Genomic DNA, 17,907 nt, shown 5'->3' with positions numbered 1-17,907 from the left:
AAACAATATGCCAGGCAATAATATTTATTATGATACGAATTTCAGAAAAAATCCACGTTAGTGGAAACTTAGAGATTACAACATCAACTAACAAACCAGTGAGGGATGATTCTGTATCAACAGTAAGTTTAATTTATTAAAAATATCAAAATGATGAGAATTATTGTTATGTCTTGACGGGAAACAGAGTTAAAAGAAAAACACTTTTTAACGGAGTATAGTTATGTATTATTGTATTTAAACTTATAATTATTTATATTAATTATTTACATATATTATTTATATAACTATAATCCGTTAAAAAGTGTTTTTCTTTAAATGTGTAAAAGTTATGTTAATAAAAGACAATACTATGGGAAACAGAGTGTTTTATACAAAGAGACCTTAAAGAAAAGTGAAAATTCTAATAAGACCGATAACGCGCTATAGACACTTTCGTTTACTTCTCTTAAACGGCTGGACCGATTTAAATGATTTTTTGTATGTATTTAGGTGGCGGCCTGGATGGTTTAGATTCTTGAAATATCATGCAGTATAACGTCTTTCGGGTCCGCTAGTCATTAATATAATTATTAAAATGTATGGAGTAACTAGGTTTCAACTATGAGTAAAATATTCTTAAATAGACAGTACAAATTGCGATATGATGAAATCATGCTTTATTTTAAAGACTTATAAAACTATTTTTTTGAAATAAACTCATCCTTTCAGTCCTGTTTCTTGTACCTAATCGAGATTCTGTAAACTGTTGAATTTTACGTACATAACAATACATAAACGTTATTTAATAGAAGTTCAACCAACTCTTTAATAAATTTTTTTCAGACTGAAGCAGGTAAATGCAGCAAGATCAGTTCAACCACAAAACATAAGCCGTCAACAGCAACAAACCAACCACCAACTAGAAGTTCATCTCTATCAAAAGATCTAATTGAAAGACGAAAGCTTCTAACAACAAAAGCAATTCTAAGACGAGGAAACAATTCAGGAAAACTATCGGACGCGTCAACAAAGAGAGATAGTTCTTTTATGAAGAATTTGGGTGTTGTTGACAAATCTGTTATTAAACAGGGTCTAACACCAAGTGAAACCCCTATCATTGACGCTATATTAGAAACGGAGTCGTCAGCATCAGCAAAAAAACTTACAAAGGATACAAATGTTTTTGGTGACAATGGACTTGATGTTATAATGGAGAAAAACGAAAGTGTTAATAAAGTTAAAACAAATAATAACGTATACAAGAATCCTGTAAGCGAAACGGAATCTATGATAGTAGACGTCGACAAAGATGCTAAAGATAATATAACTATGAAAATTGAAAGCAATACAATTAATAATACTTTGATGAATCTAGGTCAAAATGAGAGTGTTGATAATGTTATGAAAACGAAAGATATAGGCACTCAGAAAAGTTGGATTTCCGTAAATGAAAAACTACAGCAAACAAAGGAGTGTACGTTTAACTTGAATCTAAATATTGAAGTAAATAATCGAGCAAATTCTATTAATAATATGGAATTGAGGAAATGTTTTAGCATTAAATCTAATGAACAAGACGTGTTAGATGTTCAAGCAGAGAAGGTTCATGAGAACATCGATCCAGTTATGTCCAGAACAGAACCTGATTATACAAAAGTTGTGGTTGTTCGCTGTTCATGCAGCAGTCACCGAACGGATAAAATATTTGCCTTGGCGAATGAGAAAGATAAAGATTATTTTATTTTGGTACCGACACAAGGACTAATTAAGACGGATAGGTAATTAAAATTTACTAACATCCTTATGTTCTAAATTTTTATTTGTTTTAAGGTGATATAATAAAACATTGATGGCTGGAAGTTTGCTATAGTCTGCTTTACTAGTTTTTTTTACGGTGTCATTCTTGGGAGATTCAACCCACAACTGTTTAAAGAGCATACTGTTCTCACAGACCAGCAAAACACCTACTAAAATGGGTATCCATGGGCTGCGATGACTTGTATTTTTGGACGACCCGTAGGCTAGTTTGTCCCCCTATACTATCAGAAAAAAAACTATTTCCCTTTAGAATTAAATTTTTGTAAACATTTGTTATGATACCTACAGCGAGCCAAATACTCTGCAAAGTTAACTTATAAAACTTACTTGCTATAGTTGCAGACGTACTGCATCAAAAACTGAAGACGAAAATGTAGATGAAAAAACAAACGAAAGAGTTGATGAACAAAGAAACAAAAGAGTTGATGAACAAAGAAACGAAAGAGTTGATGAGAACAGAAACGAAAGAGTTGATGAAAACAGAAACGAAAGGGTTGATGAAAACAGAAACGAAAGAGTTGATGAAAACAGAAACGAAAGAGTTAATGACAATGTCATAAAGGAGTCTGATACGGCAGAAGAAAATAATAGGAAAACGGATATTGTAAAAGATCGTAAAGCTTCTATACCTCTTGCAACTACACCTTTACCAAATCAAGATATTACAACAAATCCAAGTGTGTTTGATAAAAGTAAATTGTTTGACGGACCACAAACTAAAAACACTCAAACAGATTGGTGCGATCTTTTGGTAAGTGCTTTTTCAGACGATTTATCCACAGTAGCTCGTCGTTTTGGTAATTGCAGGATTATAGAGCAACTAGCGACCCGCCCCGGCTTCGCACGGGTGCAATGCTGATACTAAATACACTACAGAAAATCTGTGAACGTTGTATATAAAAATGTGGGTTATCCATAAGAAATAGGCATATACCATCACGGACTTTTCTGTATACCTTTTCAGTGTGTTCAGACTTAGTGCATTATTTTGATAAAACTCGTAGGGTTCAGCCTGCGTTTGCAATGTAAGCGGAAAAAATGTAATTGTTTACGACATCACATTAGAAACCTCAAAGATATTACTATAGTACTTCTCCACTATTTAATGGATGTTATTATACATATAAAGCTTTCTCTTGAATCACTCTATCTATTAAAAAAACCGTATTAAAATCCGTTGCGTAGTTTCAAAGATTTAAGCATACAAAGGGACATAGGGACAGAGAAAGGGACTTTGTTTTATACTATGTAGTGATGAAGGCAGACATAGATTTTCATCTTAATATACTTGACTTTTCCTATAAACCTAGATAGGACAGGGGTCGTTCACAGTGAGTCTCGTTTCACTTGCTCCAAGTCTTTTCGGCTCTCTATGCCTCATCTTCAACTGTGCATCAGATTTGCTAGAACAGTCACACTTCCGCTCTCCTCTCAGATTCTAATCACCTACTAATTTTTATATTTAATTAGAAACCCGAAAGTAACTGGAAATAACAGTAGATAACATTCTTTTTACGGATGTAAACTGGAATTAGCTCAGCGTTTCTAATGGTGGTAGCTGGTCAGCGAGATTGCATGGTATTATTTAGTAGTAGCAAACTGTAACGTTGAGTACTGGTTTGTTGTGTCCCGCCTCTGGCGATTGCTGGTGGCGCTGTGGGGTTTTAGTGGGCCCGCACCACTAAAACCCCACATAATCTTTCACCCTTCAACCGAACTGCGCGAGGCGAACGTTTTTCCCCACGAAAAAAAGCCATGTATAACACAAAAAAGTTACCAATTCGACTTAGGGTCCTTCAAAAAAAGAGCGTACAAATTTTTAAAAGGCCGACAACGCGCTATAGACACTTTCGTTTACATCCTGATAATTGAATTTTACGTACATATAACAACAAGGCCGGCAACGCACTCGCGAGCCCTCTAGCATAGAGTGTCCATGGGCGGCGGTATCACTTAACATCAGGTGAGCCTCCTGCCGTTTGCCCCCTGTTCTATAAAAAAAAACTTACTATGCTATTAAGGGATCTATATAAATCAGAGAATGTAATCTTAAAACTGTTTTATTTAAAACAGATTTATGATGATTCTAATCTGACTTATTTCTGAATAATAGAACTGTTTTCTTTCAGCTGGAAGCACGGTATAGTCTGGGAGGCTACACACTCCATTTGCCATCGATAAAAAAATTAAAGGAATATAAGTTATAAACAATTGTTTAATTTACGAATTTATTTTATTTTATTTAATAATAAGTATTCTAACAGCTTATACATATTATAATACAAAACACTAAGACAATACAGAAAGCCAAAACAGATTACATAGATAAACAATTTATGTATAAAAAACAGAAAACATGCAAGTGCATTAATAGATAAAGATACATTAAAAAAAACTAAAGTAAACTGAAATTTAACATTTAAAAACAGCAAATAATACTAAAGGCCTGTTTCACAATGTATGGATAAAGTGCCAAATAGCTATGCAACACAAATTATTCGAAAGATAAAAGTTTCAAATAAGATACTTCGAATTTCTTGACGTATAGCGCTATCTGACAGTCGTGAAACGCAAAAATACTATTTATCATACCAATAAGTAACAAATACCTTATTTGGAACTTATCCGGACATTGTGAAACAGGCCCTTAGAGTTTAAAACTATACTTAAACAAAATCAGAGTCTTTTTGAGGTGGAAAAGATCAATTTATTACTCAACATTTAATAACTGCAGACTTCATCATCCGACATCAAAACAGAAAAAAATAGCATCCTTATCACCTGGACTTCCATCTTTCTATTGAGCGTTTTTTAGGCAGTTTCGGCCGCTATATGGAACCAGCTGCCCACTGAAGTATTCCAAATTTTTAACCCCAGTCGACTTAGGGTCCTTCGAGAAAAGATCGCTCTCGCGAGCCCTTTGCATTGACAGTGTTATGGGATGTTCTATCTTGTTATAAATCACAACATATTTTTATCTTTGTTAAATTGGTATATAACTTCACAAACTACACAAATTATATTCTTATACAAATGCTCAAGGAAGAAGATACATGTCATCACCTGTCTTAAAAGTCTTTTTTTTCAATTTATCCCTAATGGGGAAGGCAAAGGATCTTAAATGTCTTTTTTTTTTAATCTTAAAAGTCTGTTCTGAGTGACGTCTGTTTTCTTCTTTTTCTTAGTGTCTTGTATTTATGTTGCCACATACATCAAAATCGTATAGAAAATACTACACCATATTATAGTATGTACATTTTTAGTGCGTATCTACGATAAGCTACAGAGTACAGTGTCCATGGGCGGCGGTATCACTTAACATCAGGTGAGCCTCCTGCCCGTTTGTCCCCATAAAAAAATCCCGTATATTAATATGTTATACATATGTATGTAGTCATATGACTATAATAGGGTCAACTCGTCTTAAACTCGTATACATTTAAACAAAATTTATTAAAATTAAATATACTAATAGAAATAACTTCGTCGATATAAATTTCGATACACGATTTTCGTATATTTGCATTTGATCTTGATATTTTTTCAGTTTTCTCGCCAAAATGTTTAGAGGTTTCTGCCCTAAGTACTTGAGTTGTGCCTCTGTTAAGTATTGTAAATTATGTGGCGACATTGTCAGCATCACCTTTAAACATATACATATATAATTATAATTCAAAGTGGGAATATTCAACATATTTTACAGAATAAAATAGTATAACAAATGTCACATTAAGGTTGAGCAATAAGGAATTTCTTTAAAATCAATGTCAAAAGCTCTTACCTAACTGATAACTAAATAAACATTTCATACTGAAATTGTTATAGATCCTTTATGAATTTACACAAACAAATGTAACACATTATTCACTTCTGAAATTGAAAAGCTCCTTTGAACTTCTTTTCTTGTGTATGAGGGACAACTTTTCTACTATAGTTATTGTAAGAGTATTAATATATTCATGGATTCCTTTGAAATTGTTACAATGTTTAGAAAATATTATAATGACTATAAACATAATTACTAAATTACTCTAGTAATGTTAAAGTTCCTAAATAAATGTTACATTGTCACAGGCAAAAGTTTGAAATCAATAGGTTGGTGACAGTTGACTGGACTGAGTTACACTTGTAACATAACTCTATTTTCACAAAATTTGATATGATATTTAATTTATATATAAAATTATTGCATCAATGGTTAATGCTAATGGCTTCTGATCACACCTTACGCAGAGTTGGATACATGTTATACGTCGTGTTATGCTTTTTAAAAACAATTTGAGAGTTGTAAAAGGTGTTAAAAATTGTAAAATTAAATCATTAAATTTTAATTGTTGAACTAGTGGCTTCTGCGTGCGACTAATCTCTGAGGTCGTAAGTTCGAACCAATGTACTTTCTAGTGCGCATTCGACGTTCGCTTGAGTACGTTGATGTGAACAAACAAGGTGTTTGTCAGGCACAGGAGACTGATCACCTCTTGCCTATCAGATTCAAATCAAATCAAAATTCATTTATTCAATTTAGATGCGTCTTAGGGCATGCTTATAAATGTCAAAAACGTTTACAAATTAAATTAAAATAATTAAAAAAAAAAAAAAAAAAAAAAAAAAAAAAATTCGCGAAAGAGCAAAACTACGTCATCCGTTCGCACAACTACCAGGAGGCCTTGTTCTGAGATTGTCAAATGATCTTAAAACAGATACACAAATGAGGCCTAGACCTAAAAAGGTTGTTACATTGATTTATTTACTTTAGAAGTAAGTCCAGCCATAGATTTAGGATTGATAGAACTTAAATCTGGTCCAGTCACTTCTGCCATTAGAAGACCAAGCCGAGCTACGTCACTCGCGCTCCAGCTGTATGACTTGCCTAACACCTGGAAAGTATAAACTTAAATCTTAATGTCTTAGCTATACAAAGGGGGAACGCTGCCAGTATCTTCGGAACCTTGCCTAAAGGGACTCCTTTTAATAATATATTTTAATTATTAAATTTTAAGGTTAGTTATTAGGTAGGTATATTAGAATTACTATATGTACAATTTGTTCAAATATATATAATATTGTATTATAACAAGTACTTTTACCACACAAATTTGGTATAGTACGATAAATTATTAGGTCATGTAATTTGTATTATGTATATTGTATATACCAGTAGTAATTAGTAATTTTATTAACAAAATACACCCACTATGAACTTTCTTTTGAGACACCTTGTACTTTTCTTTGTGATGTTTTCATTGTATCAACTATTAATTGGGCATACGAAAAAAAAAATAAACGTAGGAACTGATCTCTCCATGCTGTCTTGGCTTGCAAAATAGGTAGTAGGTAATAAAAGGAACTGTTCATTCTATATCAAAATATTTTGATATAGAACGAACAGTTCCTTTTATAACATCATAATAGCTAAGTAGATATAGTAGATAGATAAGTTCATACTTACCTGAGTTCCACTCATAAAAGCAAGATAGAAGCGGCGCTGTAAAGGGTCACAGGCGTGTATATGATAAAACACCTAAAACGACATTGCTATTATATTTTATCAGGAGTAAAAAAAATTGTAGAGGTCTTGTACAATTCAATATACTTTATTTATTGACACTTCGTTAGTTTACAATAAAAAAATTGAACATAATTAAATGAAAAGCTGGGCAACTCCCGGTTTTCGAGCGACCTCTTCCAGGCAACCACTTTATGTTTTATATTGTAGCGTATCGTAGATACGCACTAAAATGCACATACTATATGGTGTAGTATTTTCTATACGATTTTGATGTATGTGGCAATATAAATACAGGACACTAAGAAAAGAAGAAAACAGACGTCACTCAGAACAGACTTTAAAGATGAGTGAGCATGTATTTTTCCTATGAGCCTTTCTATAAGAATATAAATTAATTACCGTTGTTTGTGAAGAAATATATCAATTTAACAAAGATAAAAATGGGTTGTGATTTATAAAAATAAAGAACATCCCATAATATCTTTCAAATCAAATCAAATCAAAAATCATTTATTCATATAGGTAACATAATGTACACTTATGAACGTCAAAAAAAGAAATAAACATTAATTGCTTCTAATTTTACATTTACTTTTAAATTATATTATTTATAACATTTAAAAACCTGTAGGATCTCCGATGATTTCGCGTATTTTTGGGTATTTTTATATATCTGGAAAACCGCTTAAATACAAAAAAGATGGGGTCTTTATAATCTTTTTTCAATATGATATACCCAAAAATATAAGAATTCCCATACCTACCATCAAAACCGTAGTATATTTTTTGATAAAAAGTTACGAATTTCCTTAGTTTTTCCAGGTTTCTAGGATTATCTAGCGGTCAATAAAATAATGATATACCTGATGTGATAATTGCAGAAACGTGTTCTCGGGTAGTTGCCTCATAAACGTCATAGGGATACCACATAGTATATTATTCATTATATTTAAATTTCTCGGCTCAGACCATTTCGGATTTAAGCTAATATATTTACTGGCAATCACACCGACCTGAAGACAAAATTAGTCTAAATTTATTGTATATACATTTTTGTGACTTGTGTGTGTAACTTTTCCAAAATAAATAAATTTAAAAAGTGTTTTTTTTCATGGACTAATTATTTGACTTAAATTAAACCAATGTCCCGTTTTGAGTCGAAGAATATATGGTCACTTTAGTAATAGCACCTTCGCCCCTTTTCATTTAATAATAATAATTGATTTCTGTGATATGCTTTTTCTGAAAATTGATTTAATTTATCTATCATTACCTGATGCCTGTCCAATTCCGCGTGCGTACCAATAAACGACAATATTTTCGGATCACTGAGATTCAATCGTGCTATCTCCTTCCCACTAATGTATTTAAAGAGGGGTCTATATCTTTCTAACGTTTCGTAACTTATATCAACTGTTTGTGTTCTCCCTTTGACAACATTCCACATGGCCGTTAATTTTTCTTTTGGTAATTTCATCATGGATATTGTTCTTGCCTGGAAGACATCGTGTGATCAATCCAAACAAGATTTATTTATTTATTACAAAAATACATAAATTATCCTTACAGACTATGCCAATATGATAATGTCGAGTATCAATTAATAAAATATAATAAAGTGCATATATAATATGAAAATTTGAGAAACAATAAAATTTTATTATTATTATAATATAAAACACATAATATACACAATATCGCTACTGTGAATTCACTCTGCGAACATACAAATATGTCATGACAATATGGTACGGATTCTATAATAAAAATGTCAAGGAAACAAATGCAATACATCAGGAGTTTAGATGGAAGCCTCAGTTTTCTATTTAGTACCCGTAGACCCAATCTTTCTATTTATTCAGATTATGACCCGTAAGTATGTTAAATAAGAAATCTAGCTCTCTGCTCTCTCTCTCTCTTTTAAGCCGTAGCTGTATATGTGAATGTATAAATATATTTTTTTATACATCTATGCCTTTTTCGCGAAGGCCTTTTTAACCTCTCTCATTTAATTCACTTTCATCTAATGCTCGTTGGTTATGAACATGTTCTTCTGTACTTCTTCACGGCTTCTCATTCTCTATGACCAAACCACTTAAGCATTCCATGTCGTGGAGGAGGCAAACTTGTAAATTAAAATAAATTTGCCTTAACATTTTGTGCCATATTCTTGCAATAAATTATTATTATTATTATAAACGCGCAGAAGGCTCTGATGTTAAGTCATACCGCCGCCCACACTCACATTTCCTCGCTCGGAAGTAGGTTGCCGGCCTTTCAGGAGTTGGTACGCTCTTTTCTTGTAGAGTTGGAACCTAAGTTTTTTAACCCACACTCGCAATATTAAACTACACATACTTATAAAGCTGTCATTTCAACGATATTTACTATATATATACTTAATTTGTTTCTTAGTCTATGTAAAACGTTCTCTATATCATCATAGATAAAAAACACTCACTGAACGAAGAACGTATTCAGATGATAATCGTTCAATGTCAACTAGATCTCCATTCAGTATAATAGCGAAAGCATTCACCGCTGTCTGCATATAATCTTTTGTTTCGTCTAGCTTGCAGTAACCACGATGCAGATATTCCGACATTGGTAGGTGAACACCGCTCACATTATATACCAACTCGGCCCTTAAAATATAATATATATTTAGATTATCATTTGTGGACTTAATAAATAAAATAAATGATGGACCAATTTTTTTTATTACTCATTAATTATTTTACGGTTTCGATATTTAAGTGTGGAGTTTCTTGCCCATTCAACCACCACTTTGTGGAACCAGCTGCCGACTAAAGTATTTCCGAACCAATTCGACTTAGGGTCCTTCAAGAAAAGAGCGTACCAATTCTTAAAAGACCGGCAACGCACTCGCGAGCCCTCTGGCATTTAGAGTGTCCGTGGGCGGCGGTATCACTTAACATCAGGTGAGCCTCCTGCCCGTTTGCCCCCTGTTCTATAAAAAAAAATAAGTCTTCTTCACACGAAACTACCTTTTGGAAGGGGCAACTAGAATCACCTTTATATTTTATTTATCGTTCAAAAGTGCCAATTTAGCTGGTCTTATTGGAATAAATGATATTGAATTTGACTTTCCACAGGATAGGTCAACTTATATATTTTACAAATGGAAAATCATACCGAAACAATTTTCCGCACGGAAAATGTATGTACTGTGCTGTTGCATTCTTATCTGTCAGATCCATTTTCGTCTTTTCTTCCAGTCTCCCTGTACAATTTTGTTGTGTTTATTTATTTATTTTTAAAGTACACTACGCTGCACCAATAAAGTAGTCACTGATACATATATGTCACACAAACACATGCTTAGTGCTACCCCAATTATAGGCGCATACAACATTCTATGATTATATGAAGCTTATACACTGAAAAATAATTAAATTAAGATAAAACAAAGCAAAATTAAAAACATTAAAAAATTAATTGAATTTTAATAGCTACTTTAAGACTTCCACGCTCTTCTGGCAAATTGTGTTTATTATGTGATGGAAAGAGACGTTAAATACTTTAGTTAAAATGGTGCAAATCGGCTGTTTTTGTGAATAACCGGTGTACATTATTTTACATTCATTACAATAACTTATCTCGTCAATTAAATATTATCATTTTTAACATTGTTATCGTCAATCACTCAATAGCACAATATTTTAAAGGTCATAATTGGGCACTAACATATTATGTACTCTTCTTTCTAATTAAAATATAAAAAGATTTTTAAAAATGTTTCTACAATATTGGTGTATGTTTTTACATTTTAATAGTTTTAATTTTAGGTTTATACTTAAGATAATAACTACCTTTTCCATCTCAGTTATCTCTAAAAACATTATATACATCTGGAAACTCATGAGGTTAAACAAAACATCACTGCAAATGTCAGTGGCGCCATCTAGTATGATATTATTGAATTACCTTCCAATGAAGCGTTTCCAAACAGCGCTGCATTGATATCCTCTTCAAACTTCAGGTAAGGATCTGAAATGTTCATGTTCAAACTTAAGGAATATAGAGGGCGCTAATTTCAATGTACACTAGATTCAATAATATTTTTTATTTATTTATTAACACTTCGTTGCATACCGAAATGTAATACAATTGATCTAACTAAATGAAAAGGAGGAGAAATAGGCAGCCAGTTACCCGGGCTGCCTATTTCTTAGCGTATATTTTTTCTCGCTCTCCCTGTCTCATTCTCTCTCAATCGCTCTCTCCCTTTACTTCGACAAAAACGCTTCACATCTTTGTATGAAACAAATGATGCGCCTAAAGAGGTTTCACTTCAAAAATTGTATATAAACGACATAAGCTTGATCCTCTGGCGTTGCGTAGAGATGTGGGGTCTCTCTGCATCTTATACCGCATTTACCAAGGAGTGTGTTCAGAGGAGTTGTTCGGATTAATACCTGCAGCTGAGTTTCATCATCGGACGTCGAGGCAGAATACGAAATTCCACCCGTATCACCTCGACGTCCACCGTTCCACAACTGCGCGTTTTTCTAGGCAGTTTTTGCCGCGCACCACCACTTTGTGGAACCAGCTGCCGACTTAGGGTCCTTCAAGAAAAGAGCATACCAATTCTTAAGAGGCCGGCAACGCACTCGCGAGCCCTCGGGCATTGAGAGTTTCCATGGGCCGCGGTAACACTTAACATCAGTTGAGCCTCCTGCCCGTTTGCCCCTGTTCTATAAAAAAAACATGACTAAACAAATTCATTTGGCGGTTGTGAACCCCATGTGGGATTTTGTCTTATTAACACTATACAGTATACTGGTCCTAGTTCCACGCGTCACACGAGTAACAGATAATAGAAATCAAAGGCCTAACTGGTTTCATATTTATCATATTAGATAACACCGTCATATTTCGCACTTTCTTTTGCCTAAATCGCATTTACATACACAAATGTTACTTACGTTTGTTTGTTAAATTCTTACTTTTAAAGGTTTATTTATTTATTTCATAATCATACAGATTTAATTGTACATAAAATAAAACAATTTATAGCCAGAGATGGAAAACATAAATTTTTCAAAATTTTATCTCTATGATGACAGGAAATCTTCCACAGACCAATTGAACCACCTTGGAATCGCCTCCTGGAGAGGGTCATCTCTGAGAGTTTCAACCCCCATCTAATCAAAGTTAGAGTTTACTACTTCCTCATAACTATACTGGGTGTCCATGGGCTATGATGCCTTTTATGGGCGTCCCGTAGACTCGTTTAAGACCGTCTAGTCTTACTGAGCACACCTAGCTTCATGAAGGCGTTTAGCCTTTCTCTCAAAATAACTGCAAAACTGAACGTCGTTCGATATGCCAACCCAGTAGTCCGTTGCTGGCTGAGGCTTTTGAAGCTCTTTTTCGAAGATTCTTCTTAATAAGAAGAATCTTCTAAAAAGAGCAGTACCGACATACAGAGTTGTTAGCGAAAAACGCGCAAACTTGCGTCTTCTTGGAGTAAAATTTGACTGTATTTAATCGACCCCAGACCGAGACTCCAAGTAACAGAAATTCTCCTTTGTATAGCCAAAATACACGAAAACGACGCGTACATAAAAAAAAGTAATAATAAAAACGTGTGGCACTCGGTGACTGCCGCGATATTGCATAGCATTTTTATCAACTTATGCAATTATAATTATTTATTTATTTTTTTATATTAATTTCTTTGATATTAATCTACCACTGTCACTCTAATCAGACTAACATGCCTATATAGTCTGTCTCGCTCTAAAGCGTACCGGCTGAAACAGCCGCGCTTACGCTACGTCACCGATCTCGTCAGAGAGATAAGTGTGTAAGAAGTGAATACGCAATATTCGTTCTGTCCCACTCTAACGCTACGTCACCGATTACGCCAGACAGATGTGAGACGCAGTATGCGTTCCCGCTATAACGCGTATTGGCCGCACTACAACGTGTGTTAGGTTTTTATTTTCGTTACGGAATTTCTCGATTAGGTCGCCGCGCTTTTAGCCCGCGATAAAATCTATGCAATAGCTTAAAAATATATTGTGCAATATAAATAACATGCCATCATTACTACATGTCACTAGAATTGGGCAATTAATCAGAGACCTTGGCGATTTTACGCAACGTAATCTCTCGTATCATAACAGTTAATATAACAAAATTATAAAAGCTTTTTCACATTGGTTTACGCCCGAACCCAATAATTAAGCCACAATCTCAGATTGAAAACAATCTGAAATCAGACCGTGACAGTTGATCGTTCTCCTATCTGCATCCCAATAATTAAACCATTTTTTGCGACGGATTGAATGCAATCTCTTCGCACTCATATTTGATAATCAATATAAAGTAAATAAAACCGTACAAATAATATGAAAATATACATGTCTATATTTAAAACATATGAAATAGCTTTTAAATTATATAAAGTCCTTGAGTCTTAATCCAATTGCATTAAGACTCAAGACTTTTATCAATAATTTCTATCTCAGATGGTCATAAATGGATTGAGATAGGTTATTGGGTTTTGGCGTTAAATAACAGTTTATAATAAAATATTATCAATAGCAGTCTACCTATTTCATGGGTACTTTTCGCTGTTATAGTTGTTCGTGAAGGCTGTACAGGTGTTGTGTATTTAGTTTTCAAGAAACCTTTTAATGCCAGCTTGTTGACGCCTTCGTAATGTTTACACGTAAATTCTGAAAGCAAGAATTATATCAGAATTGAGAGCAGCAGACACATCAAAAACCAATAACAGTTAAAAGATCGTAGTAATTCTTAAAAAGCCGGCAACGCGCTGTTTGCAATTGTCAGTGTCTATCTAATAATAATATCTAATAACTTCACATCAGGGAGCTAAGCGTCGGCTCCTTTTTATCAAATCAAATCGTTTATTTGCTAGAATAGTCTTACAATTAGTTACATAAGTTACAAAAATCCGCCACATATAAATAGCATAACATTTTATTTATTTATTTATATCACACACCAAGCCGTTTCATTATGCTTTGTACAACAATATCCGGTGGTTTTTGCAATGAACACAAGTTATAATTCAGGTTATTTTATAAATAGATGATTTGTTTTATTAATATCTTAAATTAAAGTTAAAATAGATAAAATTATGTATGTATTTAATGTGATTTTGTAAATAATAGTTCTATTGACAAGGTTTTGGTGGATTTTTCTCATGAAGTGAGGCGGGAAAATATCGGGCGTTGATTGGTTAAGAGAAAAAACAACCAAACGAGGCGAGAAAGAGGAGAGTTTTAAAAATTCGGCGAGCATTCTTTGTTTCGGAAGCTATTAGAGATTGTCATAAAACTTGTTATACACTAATGTGCAAATGTAAGTGCGTGCTCCTATTTCACCATGCCTCCTGCTGATAGAGGACACATCTTTGTTTTTAATTTATTTTATTATTCTTTATTACTCAAGAAGTCATATGGAACATGGTGTAATGGTTGGAGCTCCTTACAAACATTGTGTAAAAAAAAACTTGGCGATTAAAAAGAGTGGCGGAGAGTTTATTGCCAGTTCTTCTCTTCCGTTCTACGCCCTTGATTTGATAACTGGCAGTAAATGTAAATACACAATTAATTTAATTTTTTTGACGTTGATAAGTGTACATTATGTTACCGATATGAAAAAAATGATTTTTGATTTGATTTGAAATATAAAGTATTTATCAATGGAACTGTTCTCTTCTTTAAAACGTTATCCTGCATTACTGGCTGGGAGAGGTTCAACACTTTATTATGAACCAGCGACCCGTCCCCAGCTTCGCACGGGTGCAATGCCGATGAAAAGCAGGTTTTTATTATGTATTGTTATTTCCGTCGCTGGAAAGCTCCGATAATATACGCGTTCGATCGCTGCTAAATAAGCTGTAATGGGCTGTATAGATCTATATTAAATGAACAATGTATTCAAGGTATTTAATTGGTTCAGGATTAATGCTGTATTGGTTAAAATCACTTCGAAAATTAGCCATTATTTGTCGTAAAAAAGTAAATGACAAAAAAGTTATTGTGGGTTATCCATAAGAGAGACATATACTATCACGGATTTTTCTGTAGACCTTTTCAATGTGTACAATACTTAGTACATTATTTTGATAAAACTCGTACGGTTCAGCCTGCGTTTGCAATGTAAGCGAAAAATATGTATTTTTTTACGACATCACATTAGAAACCTCAAAAATAACAGTACTTCTCCACTATTAAATGGATGTTATAAGTTATTATACATATAAACCTTCCTCTTGAATCACTCTATCTATTAAAAAGCGCATCAAAATCCGTTGGGTAGTTTCAAAGATTTAAGCATACAAAGGGACATAGGGACAGAGAAAGCGACTTTGTTTTATACTATGTAGTGATAAATGATTTTTATCTTTTGACTTTATTCCAACAGCTTTTAGGCAAAAAAATTAAAATTAAAAGAATGCTCACGTTTCAGATCGCCTTCGCCGGATGTCGCAATAGTATAACGGTGATTCATATATGCAGATATATGTGCAATCATATACCAGAATATTACATAATGTATGTTCATTATATTCGTCAAAAATCTATGCGGCCACGATTGATGTAAAAAGCAATAAAATCGTAGCGTGCTCTTTACTTCCTGTGACATTATTTATTTGATAATTTTTTAAATTAATAATATTTATTTGATAAGTTTTTAATTACTAATATTTACTTGATATTTTTTTTTAATTAATAATAATTATTGTGCATTCCCCAACCCGGCTGGGCCCACTGGGGAATTAGACCACAACCCCCCAAATGTAAGAATGGGGGAGGCCTTTGCCAGGCACACAGAATCAGTTCATAGACAACAAAGAACAAAAGCTATAATGTACATATTATTTCTGGTATAAGGCTATAAATAAAATAAATATTTATTTGATAATTTTAATTTTAAATTTATTTGATACCGTGGACTCAATATGGACAAAAAGAGTGACATCATGGAATAGACAAAGAGCAAGAAGAAAGGCCCTAGATGTGATGGGAGGATTTCCAAAACTGCTAGCCTAGTCTTCAAGTCGCTTGTTTTAGAAAGATGTGGAAGATTCTTATAAAGACGATTCCAACTAATTGTATTAAATAAATCTTATATATATATAACAAAATGTTTATATTTCTTTGTTTGTATAAAATTGTTCATTATAATAGCAAATTAAAATTGAATTGAATTGAATGAGATTTAGATGGCAAACTTCCTATAATTGTAATCACAACGTTATATTAGAGAAGTACGACTAATTGTAAATTAGTTTGTTTTTACGCCCTTGATTTGAGAAGTGGTAGTTAATGAAAAATTCGTATCATTTAAATATTTTTTGACGTGCATAAGTGTACATTATGTTGCCTACATGAATAAATGATTTTTTTTTATTATTGCTTTTTTCTTTCGACGGGGTAACATCACCAGCATCTACACCGGGTGTCATGTTCCATCTTCTTCTTTTTGATAATTTTTCTTCTGCCTCGTAACTAGTTTCGACTTTTGGCTGGCAGTTCCGATATCAGTAGTATTATTTCGTTTCAACATGATTTACTTTGTAAGTTTGCGTAATTAAAACTTTTGAAGTTATGAAAATCGATAATTTATAATCTATTTCCCATTCATAAATTTAAATGTTGTGATGTTTTGATTAAGGTCACGCTATTTAAATGCTGATTTAATGGTAAAATATTTTAAAATTTCTGCCATATCGGCCATTACGGCTTTCCGTCAAATTTTTATTTAGATTTGTTTTGTTTATATGATAACTATAAAAGATACAGATTTTTAAAAATACATATTAATACAGATCAGAAAAAGTTAATAGTTTATGTGATGGTCTATCTTGTTATAAATGTGTGGACTTTCATATCTAGACCAAATGTTTTTTCTTATTTTTGAAAATAAGTGAAATTATTGCTTTTTTGGTTGGTATGTTCTGCCGCGCGAAAAGAATGTTCTGGTCCAGTCTTTACCAAGAAAATAAAATAAAATACGTTTATTTTGGAACATAAGATCATCTAGGTAACACTTATTCCACGTCATTCAATTCGAACTTGTAGGCATCCCTACTCATCGGCAAAGACAGAGGGTGTTGGCCGAGAGAAAAAGCCGGCGTAAAAAACTCTCGGTACTCTTTTTAAAAAAAAGCAAATCATCAAGCCTATATAGGTAACATATTAATTCATTAAGTAAAATGTAAGGAAAATGCACATAATTTCTTAATTTTTATATACATTATCTAAGATGACATTATTATTTTTATTTTTATTGAGAACTTATTTTTATTATACAAGAATAAATTAAGAAAAGAAAATCTAAAACTATAAGAAGTGTAATTTTTTGTCCTCAGCTGACTTTACAGACACGAAAAGTTGACGGTGTGTGTCAGGCACAGAAGACTGATCACCTACTAGCGTAATTAATAAAAACCATATTCTGAATTACAGAAATTTTTATAACAAACTTCTTCAAAGACAATAAATCATAGACGTTCTCATTTGTAATCATTTATTTTTGACATCTATAAATCTATCGTGAAAATAAACATTTTTAATTTATATAGTTTTAAT

At 32.9% G+C, this 17,907-nt stretch overlaps 1 protein-coding gene across 1 annotated transcript; it reads right to left on the bottom strand.

Annotated features, from left to right (window-relative positions):
* Positions 1–1,096: 1,096 nt before the first annotated feature.
* On the bottom strand, positions 1,097–17,770 carry LOC111001322. Its single transcript, XM_045633306.1, has 11 exons — positions 17,749–17,770; positions 17,607–17,658; positions 15,327–15,345; positions 12,416–12,477; positions 9,771–9,954; positions 8,583–8,804; positions 8,173–8,322; positions 7,250–7,321; positions 6,552–6,677; positions 5,306–5,443; positions 1,097–1,105 (listed from the first exon to the last, which is right to left on the bottom strand). The coding sequence occupies exons 1-11, from the start codon at positions 17,768–17,770 to the stop codon at positions 1,097–1,099; spliced, it is 1,056 nt and encodes a 351-aa protein (XP_045489262.1).
* Positions 17,771–17,907: the final 137 nt, after the last annotated feature.

This window comes from Pieris rapae, chromosome 23, assembly GCF_905147795.1.
Source record: "Pieris rapae chromosome 23, ilPieRapa1.1, whole genome shotgun sequence".
Taxonomy (NCBI): domain Eukaryota; kingdom Metazoa; phylum Arthropoda; class Insecta; order Lepidoptera; family Pieridae; genus Pieris; species Pieris rapae.
This window is presented reverse-complemented; position numbering and strand designations above follow the sequence as displayed.